Raw genomic sequence first — 17,775 nt, 5'->3', positions numbered from 1 at the left:
GGAGAAAAAAAAAAGAAAATTTTTAGAAACAGCAAGGAGATAGTAACAGGGATCAGATAGGAAAGTGAGGGAAAACAAGTAGAGGATACAGCAGTTCAGGCACTGAAACAAGAGCGTAAGAGAAGTTTAACAGACAACATGAACGATGGGAATCCCATGAAGTGAAGGAAGAAAACACGAATGGTTAGGGGGAAAAAAATGTGAACCTAGTTGCTTGGTACTTAATCATCTAGGATGTCCAAGGTGAAAATATGAAAAGAGTAAGTCAAGAGCAATGCAGAAATTAAGGCACAAACAAGCAGCTTGAGGTGAGGAGATTTACTAAAGGAGAAGTAATAAGCCTGAGGGTGTTTAGGAGGTGATATCTCTGGTTAAATCTTGTAAATGAGAGCGGATAGAGTTGCTGGACTGAAGTTCATTCCAACATCTAAACTGAAGGCAGCATCAGAGAGTGAAAACAACGGCAGTTGAGCTGAAGGAAGAACATTCATCTTAGTCGTATTGAATTTAAGGCAAGTGACTCTCATCCAAGTGGAAACAGAATTGAGGCAGGTAGAAAAAGAATTATGGGTAGAAGGAAAAAGAGAAACACCACTGAATGTCACCACATAATTAGTCTAAACAGAGATAAATCGCATCGTGTAAGCGCCATGGTAAAAACAGAAATAGGGGGTAACAGAGGACTCTCTTGGAGAGACACTCATTATTAGAGAGGAAAAAGCAGAGAGATGATGAGCTCAGGCTACCCTAACAAATCAACCAGGTAAGAAGAAAGTCTCTGGAGTGCAGCGTCGGGAAAGCGTATGATCAGAAGCAAAGCAAAGTGTATTGCAGTGACAAACTCTCATCTGAAGTCTGAAGTTAGGGACAGAAATGAAGCTTTTAGTTCCAGTTTAAACAACTGGAAATGCCTGTAGTCAGCCAAGTGACCAGAGAGAAATTTGAACTGGCAAGGCGCAGAAAGAGTGTGCTGAGCAAATTACGTGCAAATAAGAGAACAAGCTTTTGCTCCAACATTTTAGAAAGCGATGCAGGATGGTATATGGGGCTGCAGTTGGAAGAGAGGGGAGAAGCAACAGGTGGCTTCTTAAGAATAGCAAAAACAATAACCCAAAAGCAGGAGGAACTGTGCCTGAAAAGAGATAAGCATTTTCAGTGGCCAAAGTCTTGGTTCAGGCAGTAGAAGGCAGTTTTAGTCACAAGGCTATGCTCAATTATAAGAAATTAGAGCACTTTTTTTTTTCTACTGAATTTGCAGAATCTTGCTGAATTTGGTTGGTTCCCAAATAATCTCCAGTGCCTGTGATTAGATTCCATTTCACTCAGTTGCTGCCATCCCTGGATGAATCTGAACTAGAGACCCACAGGCTTACTGATTAGCCATTAAGCCCCTAATTATCTGCAATGCCTGCATAAAAATTTTGAACCGTCCCACTTAAAAACACCTGGTTCGTGTGTCCAGAAACTCTTGTTAAATCATTTTCATAATTTACAGAAGTATCAGGTATGTTCCTAACTAAAAGCAATGTGATTACGTAGTACTAGAGACAGGAGGATTATGCAGAAGTATGAGAATATAACCAGTAAGTTTTGTGACTTTGTCATACATAATGTATTACAAGATATATTATAACGCACTGAGGTTTCCTTTCCCCTCCCCCTTAACCCATGAATAGCGTTCCGGACACATCTAATACTTGTTGTAAGGAAGAGAGCTGCTCTATAGTATGAGATAATTGGAATTAATTACATGAGTAAATGGGTGAAAATAAATTAGAGGTCCCACTGGGTAATCTAGCAGTTTCTGCTCACTCTTGAGCTCAAGAATGGCTCCCGGAAACAGTTTAGATACACAGCAGCTCTGGCTGCTCTTCAGTGGTTTAGGTATGAAGAAAGCTATCAAAATAAGCTACTCATTTGCTACAGTTTGGCTTTAATTTTTATACTTCATTAATTCGAAGCACATCTCTGAAGCTCAGTTCAGATGGAATTCAAAGCAGCATCATTTGTAGAGATAGGAAAGCATCACGAAGACCTGGATCCTATCAGATCTGCTGGTGAGGTGGTGCCTCTAGTTTCAATAGAGGGAACCTCAGAGGTGCTCAGTTACAGTACGGCTGTGCTCAGCACAAAAACTTATTTTAAAAATCTGACAAGAAAAATACATCACCGTGTATAACGCTACAACAAGAAATAGAAAAGACTGATTTCCCAGGTGCTTCCTCCCATTATAACACTTGCAGAAGAACTCCAGGGAAGAAAGCTCCTGGACTGACATTGCTAAGTGCTTGCTGATAGCGTGGGAAGGCAGCATGACACAATGGGTAAGAGCTCAAGCTTTGCGCTTAGAAGCAAGCACAAATCCTGTCTCAGTTCCCTGATATAAAGAGGAATTTTAGGTGGTGCTCACTGAGATGCCTCAGACCATATCACAATTCAGTCCTCGTTAGCAACAGGCTTGAACAAAGGGACTGGGGTGCATGGGCAAAGCTAGGCCTGGTGAAAGGGGAAACTATGGATTCTTCATTTACTTGCATTTAAAAACTATTGACTTTGTCAGTGAAAACTGGTTTTGCAACAACTTAGAGGAAGTAGAATATTTAGGATTGGGCACTCATTTTAGACTGTGTAGAATTACATGTTCTTGAACTGGAACAACATTTTTGTTCCAAATGAAGCACCCTAATTCACTTCCCAACCCGCTTCCTGAAGCCCTTTAAAGGGACCAGGGTCCCTGCCAGATCCTGCCAGTTTCCCCTCACCTCACAGGACCAAAGCGTCTTGCTGAACTTGTCCCAAGCCCCTTGACAGAGGTGTAAGACCGGCTGCTCTGGTAGCTACTGCTTCAAGATGCCCTGGCAAGACAGACATAGCAATTTCCCCTATCCTGTTACAATTAAAGAATGGGAATCTAGTTATAATACCATACTGCTTCACAACGATGCTTAGCCAGAGCTGTAGCTGTGATTCATGCTATTGATTAAATATACTGACTCAGCTCTGCCAAGTCAATGCGCTAAGTGGACAAGCAAGACATTCTCTCCTCGGATAAATATCTGGTTTATGTGGCGTGTGAACACCTGCTGATAATCCACCTTGGGCCTCTTTTTTTTCCGGGGCTGGCTTCTTGCAGCGGTAGCTCCTGCACCAGTGCCCTCTGTCTGGGCAGTCCTGCCTGGTAAGTCAGCCTCATTTCTGACTACCAGAGGCAAGCTGTCGCCTGCTGTCTTCTTTTCTCCACCTCTGCCCACGTGTTTCTGCGTCTCTCGCTCCTCTTCGGCTCTCCCCCATCCTGACCCAACTTTCCGCCCGAGGGGCTGGGGTTCGCTTGTTGTGGCTGTCTCCTCTGGCTCAGTCTTTGTATCAGCTCCCTTCTTTTCAGAAGACTCCTGTAGTTTGAGCCTGTCAAACAGCTGTAAGGGAACACTCAGTTAAGTGGCCACATTCAGAGAAACAGGCTTCTCATTCTCCATGCTCAAGTCAAATTTTGAGCATGTGACCAACAATCAGCATATGTAATAATGTATGACTGCTGAACAGCTCTTTTTACCACTGCAGTCACGATTTTGGCATATCATGACTACAGAAAGCAACTATTTTTGTGGGCGATGTCTTTTATTAGACCAAATGTATCAAATAGACTTAGGCAAGCTTAGAAATGAATCTGACAATGCAACAGCACTGAAACTGGAAGAGAAGCTCCATTTTATGTCAGTACTTTGGGATTTGGGCAACACTGACGCATTAAACAGACAGCAGACTGGCATGTCAATCCCAAATAGATGGAAAACCTATCCTAGTATGGACTCGACTCCTTGGCTCGTTTAGTCCCTGTTGATAAACATCCTCTCATGCAGTTTGGGAAAACATGCAGGCTCCTACTCCGGAGCGATGCACAGGAGTGATGGTTTTGTGACACTGCAGGAGACAGGAAGTCAATATCTAACGCCAATTAGGCTGTTTTTAAAAGTGCCATCAACAGCCCAAACTGAACTTGTAAAATATAGCAAAAAAGCATTTTTGCTTCTCTGAGTTTTTCCCGTTCCAATAAAATCTGGAGTAGGTACATTTCAGACATAACCAGGACTTTCAGGTTGATGCTACATATTTCACCACAATGAAAAGTAAGGTATACAAGGCCAGTTAACATGCAGGCAGAAGGCTACCTACCCTGGTAAGTGTAAGCTGGGGCTCATTGTAGAATGCCTTCCCCAGTACAGGTTTTCTATACGTTTCGTCTACATCTGTTAGGGCCTGAAAGATAAAAAAGGAAAGTTAAAAAAGGAAAGATAAAAGAGGAAAACAGCTTTATAAACCATAATACACAGCTCTCTCATCTCATGGACGATCCATTCAAAGGACACGCCATGTTCTGGAGTAGATTTCCAAATATCCAAAACACACTTGTTATACTGAGGTACAGAAACAGAGGAGCCACAGAGCCTAGTGGGCATTTCTACTCTATTGCCTAAATCTTCCTCTTCTCTTCAGGCATAAACCTTTTTTTAATACCCCAAGATGACACTGAGTATTCCCACCCTGTTTCTAACCTTCTCTCTCACTTAGAGATCACAGTCCTGTAACGCCTCACTCCATTCAGTCTCTTTTTTTTGGAAATTTGGGGGGAGCTTCCCTTACCCTGTTCTGGTTTCGTAGCTGATACCTAAGAGAGGAAACTGAGGGGAAGAAGGATTAATAGAGCTTGAACGTCACCAGTGATTTACTTCTCCCCAATGCTGGATGCTGCGTACAGTCATCTCAAACCACACTGCAGCCACTGCACTTCTCGCTCTCTCTCAGCATCTCCCAGTGCGCACCCAGGCTACAGCGCAGTGTAACAAACACTTTATCTCGTATCTCATGACTAATAGCAAGATGCTAAATGATTAAATGGCAGAACTTTTTGTAAATGCTATCAAGTGAGGAGCTCCCTTCTTGACAGTTTAGTCAGGAAAAATGAGACTCAAAACTGAAAACCTGTGATCAGACTGTGTCCTTGTTGTTTTAATATCAAGAAATGGGATTCTCTTTTTAAAGAATCCTCCAAAGTACCAACTTGCCAGTCCACTCCCTGTCTGGCACCCATGTTTCCAATGCAGTAGCTGTAAATCAAAGAGCAGCACAATAGTTACCATATTCCAGAATTTGTCAAATGCGACCAGAAACCCCGTGCAGACACCACGCAGCCCTTTGAAAGTGCGAATATGGACGTTGATTTTCACGCCATCTCGGACACAGCGATGAAGCTCCCCAAGCGGGCTGCCTTCATGAACTAGAACAGATATCAAAAACCATTGGTCAGCATAGCGCATTTCATACAGAAAAAAAATAGAGGGCCTGGTTTGTTTTAGATATATAGCAAACCCTACCCCCGTGCTGTTCTATAACACAATAAAACAGACAATCCACCGTGTTACCATGTATTACACCCACCCATCTGTCATTCCCAATACAGAGAACCTCCATTTATAGTCGGATGACACAAATTATGATATAGGAAGGCCCCTTCTTAACATAGCTGAGAACTAAATGAGCCTTATCTATTAAGGACAGGAACTGTTTTGCTACGTCTCAAAAACATCCACTTCTTCCCTTATGTTTTAGCATTACGATTAAGGAACAGACTCCTAAAAGGGCCAGCAAAGCCATAACTGCCTACCGCGGTCAGGGCACACATTCTCTGAAATGAATGTCACTGTTAAGCTAAAAAATTAGCCAAATTGTGTCAGCAACTTTTGGCACCTGATCCATTTACAGATGTGTTAATTCCCTTTATGAAGAGTCTAAAACAACAGATCACTAGACATTCTTTGATCCAATATCCTTGGTCAATCTAATATAACGAGAAATTCTTGTTTCAGCAGCTGACCACGGCGGTTCTCCTTGCCAGAGTGCCTTTCACACGGGACGAGCTGCCTGGATTAGCTGCACAGTATTTACCCCCGGGTTCTCGATCCCGTGACAAAGCAGCAAAAGGGCTGATCACCCAGCATGGAGGAGATTTGCTGAACTGCAGTTTTAACTCTTTGACCCACAGTGGACAGATGCTACAAACTCAGGGGAAAATCATACCTTCCCTGCTACCGCGTGGTCCTAGGCTGCAAGCACCATGTTAAAAAGTGAATCCCCTGCTGCACAGCTCCCTGACAACACAGTGGTAAATGCACCTAGGCGATGCCTCAACTACAATTTCACCCTCTGTTACCATTCGTGAAGCCGTTTCAATGACAACTACAGGTGGCAAGACAGCCAGAAAACCTTTTATTTCAGATGCCTGAGGAAGGGTCCCGCGATACCCAAAAGCTTGCCTACGTCTATACCAACCATACAACCGGTCCAATACAAGGTGATCATCACCCACAACACAGGATTTTTACATCTCGCATATTTCCTGGACCATGCTGACGACATCAGCTCAACACTACCATGAGTTAGATGCGCAATTCCAACCTGCGCACACAAACTACACATTTAAAACCTCACATAATTGGGAATATATTTTAAAAATACAATAAAAATGTACCTGATGGTGTAGCTTCTTATAAAAACCAACCTGAATATCTTCCTCATTTCTACCACCCCTCGCACTTACCAGAACACTAGGCATTTCAGCACCAGCAAGAAACATTGTTTTTGCATCACTTCTGCATCTATGGAAGACACATGCTGTTCCCACATCTTTAATTCCTGTCCTCAGTCTCCAACTTCATTTGATCACAAGGGCAAAAAACACATTATTCACAACACACTTCCATAATCTGACATTCGTTTCTCAGGAAACAAGCAGCAAGTCAGGTAACTCATCTCCGCAGAACATACCTGCCTTGCAAACATCAAAAAGCATTATACCCAGGCTCTGCATGCAACTATTTTTGCCCGTGGCTTTATCCACGGAGGTACCACTGTTGATCATCACTTTTTTCCATCAATGCAGAAGAAAGCTTCACCTAGTTAGCGACATCCTCAAAATCAAGGCCCTATTTGTACAAAAGATAAATGTACATTTAATAGCTTTCTAGTAATCCCTTAGAAGGCAGGTATGGTGAACTAGAGGGCAGCTACTCCAACCAAGAAAGATAAAATGAAGTCCCAAATTCTAGTGAAGTGTCTTTCCTTGGGGGTGGCTTTAGCACAAAGCACGTTCAAAAACAAGAGCAAGGCAACGAAGAACACTTTGCAACCGCCACCAGGTGCCTTTCCTGCTTTCAGCAGGCTGGGAGAGAGAAGTCACTTGCCCTTGCTACCAGAAAGGCACTTTACAGCAGCTTCTCCTCCGCTTTTAGTCTCACCTTAGATAACTTATGGAACAGGCAGGAAGCCTGGCTTCCCAGGTAGCCCTTTACATCACAGGGTGGGAATGATGGGGTGACTTCACCCCTGGTCACAGCTATCTATGAACACCACAGCGTGAACGTGCGGCACAGGAATACTCATCACAAGCCACACATCTACTAAAGCGCATCTCATCTGAATATCCACTTACTAACACAGACAGACCAGTCAGATACACGCAGAGAGTGTCCAGGACCCGGTGACTAGGACTTCATGAACTCGTATCAAGGCCCCAGCAAACTGCAGGGTCCCAGTATATAGTACATATTATATATATATATATATATGTGTGTGTGTGTGTGTGTGTGTGTATTTTTATATATATATATATATATATATATATATATATATATATATATATATAATACACACACACACACACATATAAATATAAAATATGTGTGTGTGTGTATATATATATATATATATATATATATATATATATATATATATATATATATATAATATAAAATGTACATGGTATCCAAATGTACATGGTATTGGTCTAGAGGAAAAGGCAATCAGGATGCACAGTAGAGATGATATCTTTTATTAATTAAAGAATTAAAGCAATTTTTTTGCAAAAATCTTGTTGGTCGAATAAAAGATATCATCTCTATCACAAGTCCCGATTGCCTTATATATGTACATAGTACAGTACATAGAAAGCACAGAATTATGGCTATAAAATATGCTTAAAATACACCATTTCACAGCTTCTCATACGTTAGTTAAAAGGCGAGTTGCGTCACAATCTTCTTCAAAACCCCACATTAAGGAGCGATTGAACAAACATTTACAGCACGTTTCCTTTCCAAGCCATTTGACTTCTTTACTGGAGACATGAGCGCTGCCCTGTCAGGACGGTTCCTTGCACAGACTTTAAGTCTGGCCCATAATTTTGCAACCCAGGTATCTGACATGAAGTCCCTCGACACACGTGTAGGCCCAATCCTGCTAGGAATCCCATGCAAACAGGCCTTAAGTGTTTGTGCTGAGCCTCAGTGGGATTGCCGGCACCGGGACTCGATGGGTTTCCAAGCAAAAGTCAACTCTAGTAACCTTGGGTTGGTCTAACAAAAGATGTCAAATTCACCCAAGGAACCGTGTCTACTCTAGTAACCTCGGCACTTACGTTTAAGTGCCTAGATACGAACAGGGGTGTACGTGGTAGCCGTGTTGGTCCAAGACAAAAAGACATACAAAAAACTAGAACTCGTGGTTCCAAAATGATACCTTTTCTTAGACCAACTGGAAAATGGCAAGAAAATTGTCCTTTTCTGCAAGCTTTCGGGAACCTGACGAAGGGACCTGGGTTCCCAAAAGCTTGCAGAAAAGGACAAAGTCCCTTCGTCAGGCTCTGGGAAACGCGTAGATGGTACACGACGGGGACTTTTTACCATCTCGAACCATCTACACGTTTCCCAGAGCCTGACGAAGGGACTTTGGTTCCTGAAATCTTGCAGAAAAGGACAATTTTCTTGCCATTTTCCAGTTGGTCTAAGAAAAGGTATCATTGTGGAACCACGAGTTCTAGCTTTGTGTACGTCTTAGATACGAACATGGGGTTTTAGTTGTGGCCGTGTCGGTCCAAGGACACGGGCAGGCAAGGTTCGCTGGGTAGATGCCATCTCTTTTATTACACCCACGGAGTAGTTGGAAACGTGGGTAGACGCGATCTCTTTTATTACACCGAGTTGGTGTAACAGAAGAGATCGCATCTACCCAAAGAACCTCGCCCGCCTAAACGTGAACACCAGCGTCCAGCTTTCCTTCCCGCGAGCGCAATTTGCGCTTTACTGACCACCCTGAAGACAGGGGGAGCTCCACACCCCCCTCAGGGGTGAAAGTGCTACCCCGCACCCACAACAGAGGTCGTGTTTACCAGCACCCCTTCCTCAGCACCGCCCTCCCCTCCCCTCCCCTCCCCCACACTCATCTCCCTCCCCCCAAACTGACCCCTCCCCCACACTCATCTCCCTCCCCGCAAACTGACCCCTTCCCCCCTCCCCCACACTCATCTCCCTCCCCGCAAACTGACCCCTCCCCCCAGCCCCCTTACGCGGCATCCTGGTGATGACGTTCTTGGGCGCGCGCCGCCGCCTGGCGCCGCGCGCCGCCTCGTCCCCGTCGCGCCGGGGCGCCGCCACCATGAGGCTGCGGAGGCGCTGGAGGCGCTGCGGGTCGGGGCCGGGGTTGGGGCCGGGGCCGGGCCCGCGGCGGGCGGTGGCGGTGGCGGCGGCGGCGGGGCGGCGGCGGGCGCGCAGGCCGCGCTGGAAGGACTCGTACTCGGCCAGGTTGTTGAAGCAGGGCGCGGCGGGGCAGGGCAGCGGCGTGCGCGCCGAGTACAGCGCCAGCAGCGGGTCGAAGTGCGGCGACCGCACGTCCAGGCGGCCCGGGCTGGGTGACCGCGACCCCGACCCCGACCGCTCCGCCGCCATCCTGCCTCAGACCGCGCAACGCAACGCAACGCACCTCGCCTCAGCGCAGCGCAGCGCAGCGCCGCACACGGCCTCCAGGGGGCGGGGGCGGGGCCGCGAGCGCGGGAAACGCCGCGGGCACGAGCCACCGCGCTGCGGGCGGGGCGGGGCGGGGCGGAGCTAGCTCCCCGCCCCTCCCCTTGTAGCCCCCGTGTGTGTCAGTGTCTATATATGTGTGTGCGTATGCATACGTGTGTATGTATATGTATAGAAACAAAGATTTTTGCAAAAATTAAAAAATAAGATGGTTTTCCTCGGGGGGGGGGGGTTTCCCAGGGCAGGCAGGGGATGGCCACCTTTGTGGCATGGGGGAGCACCCACGGGGGGGGGGGGGGGGGAACGTATGCATAGTGACCGTCCCACTCTTCTTTCCACCGGGAAGGTCTTCCCTCCGCACCCACTTTGTGGAGACAGCAGCCCCCTCCCCAGCTTGCTCCGGGTGGGCGAGCAACGTCCGAGCCCAGTGGTGATGCATGGGGGGTGCGCCCCGTGTCAGGCCACACTCCCTGTTTAGGGGGGGGAGGCAGGAGTGCTGGTGCCCCCCCCCCGCCCGCGAGCACTAGCCAGGGGGCAAGGCCACCGATCGACACAGAGGAATTCCCCTCCCCAGTCAGTGGGATCAGTCTCCGGGGGACCCTTCCCATCACTGGTGTCAGGGGGGCAGGTGCCCCCCCCCGACTCGAGAGGCACCAGTCCCCCATGTCCAAGCCCCAAGCTTACAGACTTGGGGCTGCACGTAGGACACCCACCAAAGGATTTGGAAACGTGAAGCCCCAGGCAGGGCTGGAGGATGCTTGCCGGTAGCAGGGACGCTTACGGTTGGATTTGGAATTGATTTGGCTTGGGACATCCAACATGTTCCTTACAAACACACAAACACCCATCATCCCAGCCAAGGCTTTGTCCAGCAGGTCTTCAAAACCTCCCAGGATGGAGACTCCACCTTTGGGTAACCTGCTCCAGTGCTTCACCACCCTCCTAGGGAGAAAGTTTTTCCTAATATCCAACCTCAACTAGGGTATTTATACCCGAAAGCTTGCAAAGGATTTTTCCAACTATATGAGTTGGTCTGATAAAAGATATCAGATTTACCCAAAAAACCTTGTCTGCCTGTGTTATTAGACCAACACGACTACAGCCAACACCCCAGTCCCCTCCCTGCAACCTGTGGGTCGGGAGGCTGAGCTCTTTGTTGCAGGCCCCAAAGCTGGTGCCTCTCTGATGTGCAGTCATAAGGATTGCCATGGACTGGGTCTCACTGCAGCTATGTCGTGCCCAGGAGCTCTGGGACCTCCTGCTCAGCTTCCTGGCTCTGGCCAAGCCACCCACCTGCCAGACCAGGAAGCCATTGCCACCACCCGCGTCTTCCTCCTCCGCACGTGTCTGGGCAGCGTCTCACTAGTTCCACGGTTCTTTGGTTTGATCATAATCTGATGAGAAACGTCTCCTTGGTATCCCATGACTGGCAAACATCCAGAAGTCAATCTGGTAGAGTTCATACAGTGACGAGGGGAAGATGAGATATGGAAGTTTAATGATAGTAGTGGGTGTAATTAATTGCAGTCCAGTGATCAATTCAGAATGTGCTGCCCTCGTCACTCAAGTCTGTATTCTTCTATTTGTTTCTTCAGGATTGCATACGGCGAATTAAAAAAAGTATTTACTACCTTATTATGTATATTTAAACTGTTTATGATCCAAATGACTTAAAAGGGGCTTTTTCTTCAGGCCTAACCCCACTGCTGTAGTAGGAAAGGTAGAAGACGGGGGATGTCCCATAGTAATAAGATACCATGGATCAGTAAGTATTTAAGAGCCTTTCCAAACAGGCTGTGAATAAGTAACAGTAGCCGGCACATCTACACATGCATTAATACACGTTTGTTAACACACATTAAATTTAGTACCTACACTGGGAAGTACTACAGCAAGGCACATCAGCCTATTTTAATGCACATTAGCAGAAGCACACCGTTTTTTGTGATGCTTTAATGCGCATTAAAATAAGCTAGTGCACATTAAAGCACGCATGTAGACACACCCAAGAAAAGTGTATTGCTGTAAATCAGAGACTTTCCAGTGAAAAGAAATGGCTGGAACGCTGATCAACCGAGTCACGTTCGCGCCATGCTTCCAGTCTCTAGGCCCAGTCCCAGAGCGCAGAGCACAAACTGAATTCTCCCTTTCCAAGTCAGTTTTGTGATGCTTTAACTGTTGTTCTTTTAAGGTGATATCGTTAAAACACTGCAATGCCTTGGTGTGAATGCATTTATACTGATATAAAAAGGTACCTAAGCCAATATAGTTGATTTCCCTAAATTTCCAAGAACATAGGCATAATTAATATACTTTTGTCCCGATCAAGGACTGTACTGATTCAACTGTTTTGGTATATCGCCTGCCTGTGGCTGGTAGTTAAATCGGCACAGCAACCAACCCCTTCAGACACGCTCACCACAGCAATCTCTCCCTACTGCTACAATCAGTCCTGGTCTCCTCCCCCTCTTCCTGTAACTGCATGGAAGAGTCAACTACAAGGAGGAGATGCAGAACAATACAAGCCCTCTTTCAAACTTTCTCACCACAGGTAACCAGCTTCTCTCCTAGCACCACTAGCTTTCACTATCCTGAACAGCAAGAGTCAGGTGGTTTCCCAGGCACCAGAAAATGAGTGCATGACCCACACATACCTCCTGCTAGTATGCAAGCCTATATAAGAATGTTATTACAGTTTGGCCATTTGAGACCTCTCCTAATTGCTAATAAAAGTCACAGTGATGCTGAAGTCTGAGCAATAAACACACTGAAGGGTAACGGGGTGGGGAGGGGGAATTACATGTCTATGTTTAAAAAAAATTACAAAAGTAATTTACATTTGAGAAGTACATTAAAAGTTGCCCTCATAAATTGGTGTTCCATGTCATATATTGATATAAGCCTGAGATGTACAGTTCTTGAATATTTTGTTACTAAGCTCCACAGTCTTGGCATTTAATTTAAAAGCACTACCCTACATACCCCAATCTGCTTCATGGTTATAAGCAAATCTAAAGAAAGAGTTTTCCTGTTGTTTTACACTGTTCTAAAAAGTAAATAATTTTACTTTAACCAACTGTGTAAAGCAGCCTGGGACTTTGATGTCCAGGATGCTACATAAATACATTATAACACTGTAATCAGTCTTGAGGCAAATGCAGCCTTACAAGGGTCAATCTGGTAATTCACAAAGGGTTCTTGCTGTTTTGAAAGGGACCTGATTCTAGCTTTTGCTGGAGGATCTATTTGCACTACAGACAAGGATACAGTGTTTTTTAAGATTTCAATACCTTTCACAATAAAGGTTACAAAGTGAAATTATTCCAGCCAACCTGCCACGCTCTTCAGCTCACAAAGGCCCCCATAGACTAAACTGTAAACTGTCCTTTACACCTAAATTCAAACTGGGAATATCAGCTGTCATCAGCCAGGATTTCAGGATACTCTTCCCAGAACTGGTCCCCAATAATGTCACAGTGTAGCGGGACAACTTTATTCCTGGTCCGCGTCACTTCAACTTCCTTCTCTTCAGTTTCCTTTGGAAATTGGATTCTTTTTGTAGTGACCTCATTAACCTGCAAATAAAGACACAAATTTGATCCTCTCTCTGCTTTATTTAAGTAACAAGATAGGATTGTTCAGTTCCTGGAACACAGAGTCTGATTGAACGAATGCTCCCAGTTCCTTCATTGTACTAATGCTAACGTTCCCATCCTAGTGAGGCTGGCACAGGCCCAAATATTCACTTTGGATTATATCACATCAGACTTGGAAAACCTGTCATTACAAATAATCACTGTGGATGCAGAACTTCCTTGTTCAAGTTTTGTCATGCTTCATAGTCATTGTTAAAAAAAGCAAATAAAGATGAAGCCCTAGGCAAGCAGAACTTTTCAAGATGGCACGCATGGTCAACACGACATGCACAAGACTATAATCAGGCTATGCAGAAATAGCCAAATGATTCACATTTCGGGCATTAAGACTTTCCTTTTATTTACATGGCCAGATATTTCTGTACCACCTCAAAAAAATTACTCCCCTCCAACCATAACTGTTTGTATCTATATCTATATCCGTTTTTCAGCATCTCGAACGTGTCCTTTTATGGACAGCCACAGAAGCTGACAATTTAACACCAGAATCATTTAGTGGCTTCGTTGTAGTTTGTAAATTGCTCAGCGCTTTTTTTTAAATGTGAGGGTGGACAAGCTGTTAAAATGCTTTTACCTTTTGCCATATTAGTACAGTTCCTTTCCTATACAGCAAGGGCTCATTGTTGTAGTTAATGTTGAATTCGGAAAACAAAATTTCATTCTTATCTCCAGCCAGAGTTCCCTGAGATTGAGAAAAAGAAAACAAACACACACACACACCTTATAGCCTCAATTTGTTTATAACTTTCTAACAGCATGGAAAGAAAGACTAATTGTTAAATATAATTAACTAGTAATAGCATTTAATAGTTTTTTCATCATCAAATGACTTTGCTAAACATTAATCAAACTTTGCAATACCCAAAGTTATTAGGGACTCAGAATCAGTAGTTATGAAGTTAAAATGCTATACAAAGTTTAAATAAAATCTCTCCCCCAATCTCTTTCTCAGTTATGCCCCCTGCATTGCAAGAACAAGACAGAAAGACAGAACTCATCTCACCTCCAGACAAACATCATGTACACACAAGCCAGCTGACCTTGCTGAATGGATAAGACATGACTGCATGTGCTTAAAACCATTGGGAAACTAGATTTTGCACATGTTGTCTGTCTAGTAAGAACAAAAATATTCTTTGCAGCTGATCATCTGAAAAAGAAAGTGATCTTGGAAGAGACACTCACCTGTAATCTATTTTGTGCTTGTACTGGAGTCAAGCCACTTCGTTGCACAAGCATCCAAAATACTGTATTGTAGAGGTTATTAATGTGGCCTGTCAAAATAGGAGATCATGTCAAAGGAGAGAGAGACTATCTGCAAATCTAGTGGACTATTAAGGGAAGCCCTTTTCTTCATCCCCAAGAGAGAAAACATGTCCATCAATTATCAGTGCCCCACTCTATGGGTTTCCCTTCTTTTCTAAAGATGCTTACAATCAGCTTGTCTCCAGCTGAGGTAGTCCTTTAAATTCTGGTTGCTGGGGTATAGCACAACTCTTCCATCAAATCCTGGCGGATACCGAAGTGGCTGGTCCTTAAAATAATCCTTCCAGTAGAAGACATAGCTGGAGGAAAACTGGGAGACTACGTGGGTCATGAACTTACTTGCAAAAACAGAAAAGAGAGAGAGAGACAGATGTTAGCTGTTAATTAAAACACTTGTACCTTTCTATCTGTAAGCATTTGGGGTAACAGCGGTAATGGCTGGTGGAGAGTTGTGCTGCTTAAGTGTCTTATGATTTTATGGCCCACCAATGATGCATGGGTTCTTGTTGAGCAATGAAAAATGCTAAGCACCGACAATAAAAACGGAAGTACGCTACCAAAAACCTCTATTTTTGATAGATTTTTTTCTAACCGTAAGTTATTGCATTTATCTTTCAAAAGTGGTATACACAGAAAGATAACCTCAAAATTTCACAGCTAATTACATATACTGTACATAAGTGTAACACATCAGTTTTACCTATACCATACAGACAGCTTATGCAGACAGGCAGGGGCAAAGATAAAAAGAGGGGACAAATATAACTTTTCCCCGCGAGATATTAAGTATGGGGGGAATTGCTAAATTCCAGAGAGGAAGTTACCTTGCTCTTCTTTTAAACCAGTTACTTTTCTTCTTGAAAACAAAGCTGTATTCATCACTCTGTCCATACGCAATGGTGATATCCTCCAGCTCTTCCATCACCGTCTGGGCACACTTGGTCATCAAATGCAGGGCACGGTCATCGTTGGGCTTCGTGAAGCCGTGCTGCTCAGAAAACCTTCCCGGAGAGCACGCAGTCAGAAACATAACTTTGTGAAATCGACACAAGCAAGGCATACAGGCATGTGTTCATCACACGTACGTCCTACAGACACTGATGTTTAAAAATCCCACCCATGTCGAAAAAGAACTCTCTCCAGGTATAGAGGGGAAATCTCTCCATTTCTAGCACCTGGAAACCTGTTCTTTTCTCCATCAATATTTATAGTAACTATTTAACCCTCAACCCAAATCAACCAGGCGCGGACAGGGGGACGTACACAGGCACTCTGCAGCCTCATTATGCTTTCAGACTAAATTTCTTGACTACTCAGGGAAGGCCTTTTTTCCTACGCTTTCAGCCTTTAGCTAAAATGCTGAAGGGCTTTCAGACTTTAGCTGTACAAAGGCTCACATCGGCACATTGTCAAAGCCCGCGTGTTTTCCCGCAGGGGCGTCAGACTCATCTGGCCCCTGCAAGCCGGATCAGTTCGTGCTGGGACCAGCGCGCAGGGCTGGTACGGCGTGGCAACGCGTGCAGCACATGCCCTGTGCTAGTCCCCTGCGCCACGTGCAGCTGAACCCAACACTGCGGGCGTTACAGCAGGTTGGTCCAGGGTACGGGATGCATGTAGCGCCGTGCCGGCCCGGCCCTGTGCGCCGGCTCTGGGCCCGGTCTGAATTGAACCCCAAGCCATCCACGGGCACCGGAGCCAGCGCACAGGGCCGGTTTAGCGAGGCGCCGCGTACAGCAGGCTCCCGTGCCAGCGCCACGTGCGGAGGAAGCCCCGGACCGGCCCCCTGCGCTGCATGCAGAGCCCGCGAGTCCAGCCCAGGTGCCGAACTGGCTCCACACGGGGTGAGCCCGAGACCCACGGGCCAGATCACGGGGCTCCACGGGCCGGATGTGGCCCACGGTATTTTGTGACCCCTGCTGTACTGAATCTCTATGAAGCAACAGCGCTCGCGAGTCATCGTCTGAACGGTGCATCCGGGAGCAACCTCCCGGTCAATCTCCTCCTGGCTTCATCTAGGAGACCACGAAGGAGGCTCTGGCTGGGAGGACGAGCGTCTTCCTGCCCCTCCCGTGCTCACATCTCTGGGCAGTCTCGCCGGTCAGGGTCACAGGCTCCCTCCCCTCGTTCAGACTCCACTTCCCAGCAGCATCCGCCTGCATCGGTGTGGCCGGTTTCCACGGAGACCCCAGGAGTGGGACCAGGGTTTCCATGGAGACCGGCCCGAGGAGCGCTAGCGGGATCCTGTGGCCGTAGCAGTGTGGCCCCGAACCGTGGTCATGGGCCGCGAGAGCCTGGTCCTTGCCAGGGAGGCTGGGGCTGTCTCCATGGAAACCCTGCCCCTCCCTATCATGACTCCTGGGGTCTCCACGGAAACCAGGCAGGGGCTGCTGGGAAACCAGGCCCTAGAGCTCCCAAATCCCCTCAGCAACAACCCCGCCCCCATCCCCAGGGCCGCCATGGCAACGCAAGGCCCCTCCCCCGGCTCTGCCCATTTTCTCGCGCTCCTATTGGCCGAGGCGTCGCCCCAGCAACCTCCCCGCTTCGAAGCGGCGCTGCCATTGGCTGGGCCCGCGGGCCTCCCGGAAGCGCGCGGAGCTCACCGGTGGAAGTTGCGGCCGTCCAGGCGCACCACGGCCCAGGTGTTGGGCAGGCAGACGTCGTCCGCCTCGAAGGCCCGCACGTACTCGAACTTGCTCTTGGCCATGGCTGCCACGCTGCCGCTCAGCCTCGCCCGCCCGCCGCTCGCCAGCGCCCACAGCTGCATGCCCTCACCCGGAAGCGCTCCCACCGGAAGCGGCGGCCTTCCTGCCTCCCCATTGGTTGGTCTTTCAGCCCCGCTCCCGGAAGTACCGTCCCCTCTCCATGATCCCTCTTCCCAGTTCCCGGAAGTTCCGGCCCGTCTTTCTCCCTGGGAGAAAGAAAGTTCCGGCCCTTCTGCCTCCCGACTCGCTGGTCTGTCCTCCCGCCTCCCTCCTGCCACGTGCCCGTCTCCATGGCGACCCCAT

General features: G+C 46.8%; 2 protein-coding genes across 3 annotated transcripts; both read right to left on the bottom strand.

The window, feature by feature from the left end:
* Window positions 1–1,916: 1,916 nt before the first annotated feature.
* On the bottom strand, window positions 1,917–9,896 carry LSM11 (LSM11, U7 small nuclear RNA associated). Its single transcript, XM_059712946.1, has 4 exons — window positions 9,395–9,896; window positions 5,133–5,272; window positions 4,171–4,254; window positions 1,917–3,413 (listed from the first exon to the last, which is right to left on the bottom strand). The coding sequence occupies exons 1-4, from the start codon at window positions 9,771–9,773 to the stop codon at window positions 3,009–3,011; spliced, it is 1,008 nt and encodes a 335-aa protein (XP_059568929.1). The 5' UTR covers window positions 9,774–9,896; the 3' UTR covers window positions 1,917–3,008.
* A 2,735-nt stretch (window positions 9,897–12,631) lies between these two features.
* On the bottom strand, window positions 12,632–17,569 carry THG1L (tRNA-histidine guanylyltransferase 1 like). Of its 2 annotated transcripts, XM_006257798.4 has the most exons (6): window positions 17,371–17,569; window positions 15,595–15,771; window positions 14,939–15,108; window positions 14,690–14,778; window positions 14,079–14,186; window positions 12,632–13,423 (listed from the first exon to the last, which is right to left on the bottom strand). In XM_006257798.4, exons 1-6 carry the CDS (start codon window positions 17,532–17,534, stop codon window positions 13,262–13,264), a joined length of 870 nt encoding a protein of 289 aa, XP_006257860.3. In that variant the 5' UTR covers window positions 17,535–17,569; the 3' UTR covers window positions 12,632–13,261. The 2 variants fall into 2 exon arrangements, with proteins under 2 accessions (XP_006257860.3, XP_019331541.1); XM_019475996.2 differs by lacking the exon at window positions 17,371–17,569 and having other exon boundaries at window positions 14,939–15,013; window positions 15,595–15,661.
* Between the last annotated feature and the right edge of the window lie 206 nt (window positions 17,570–17,775).

Source organism: Alligator mississippiensis, chromosome 9 (genome assembly GCF_030867095.1).
Source record: "Alligator mississippiensis isolate rAllMis1 chromosome 9, rAllMis1, whole genome shotgun sequence".
NCBI classification, from domain to species: Eukaryota; Metazoa; Chordata; order Crocodylia; family Alligatoridae; genus Alligator; species Alligator mississippiensis.
Note: the sequence above shows the minus strand (reverse complement) of the source record. Positions and strands in the feature narration are given on the sequence as shown.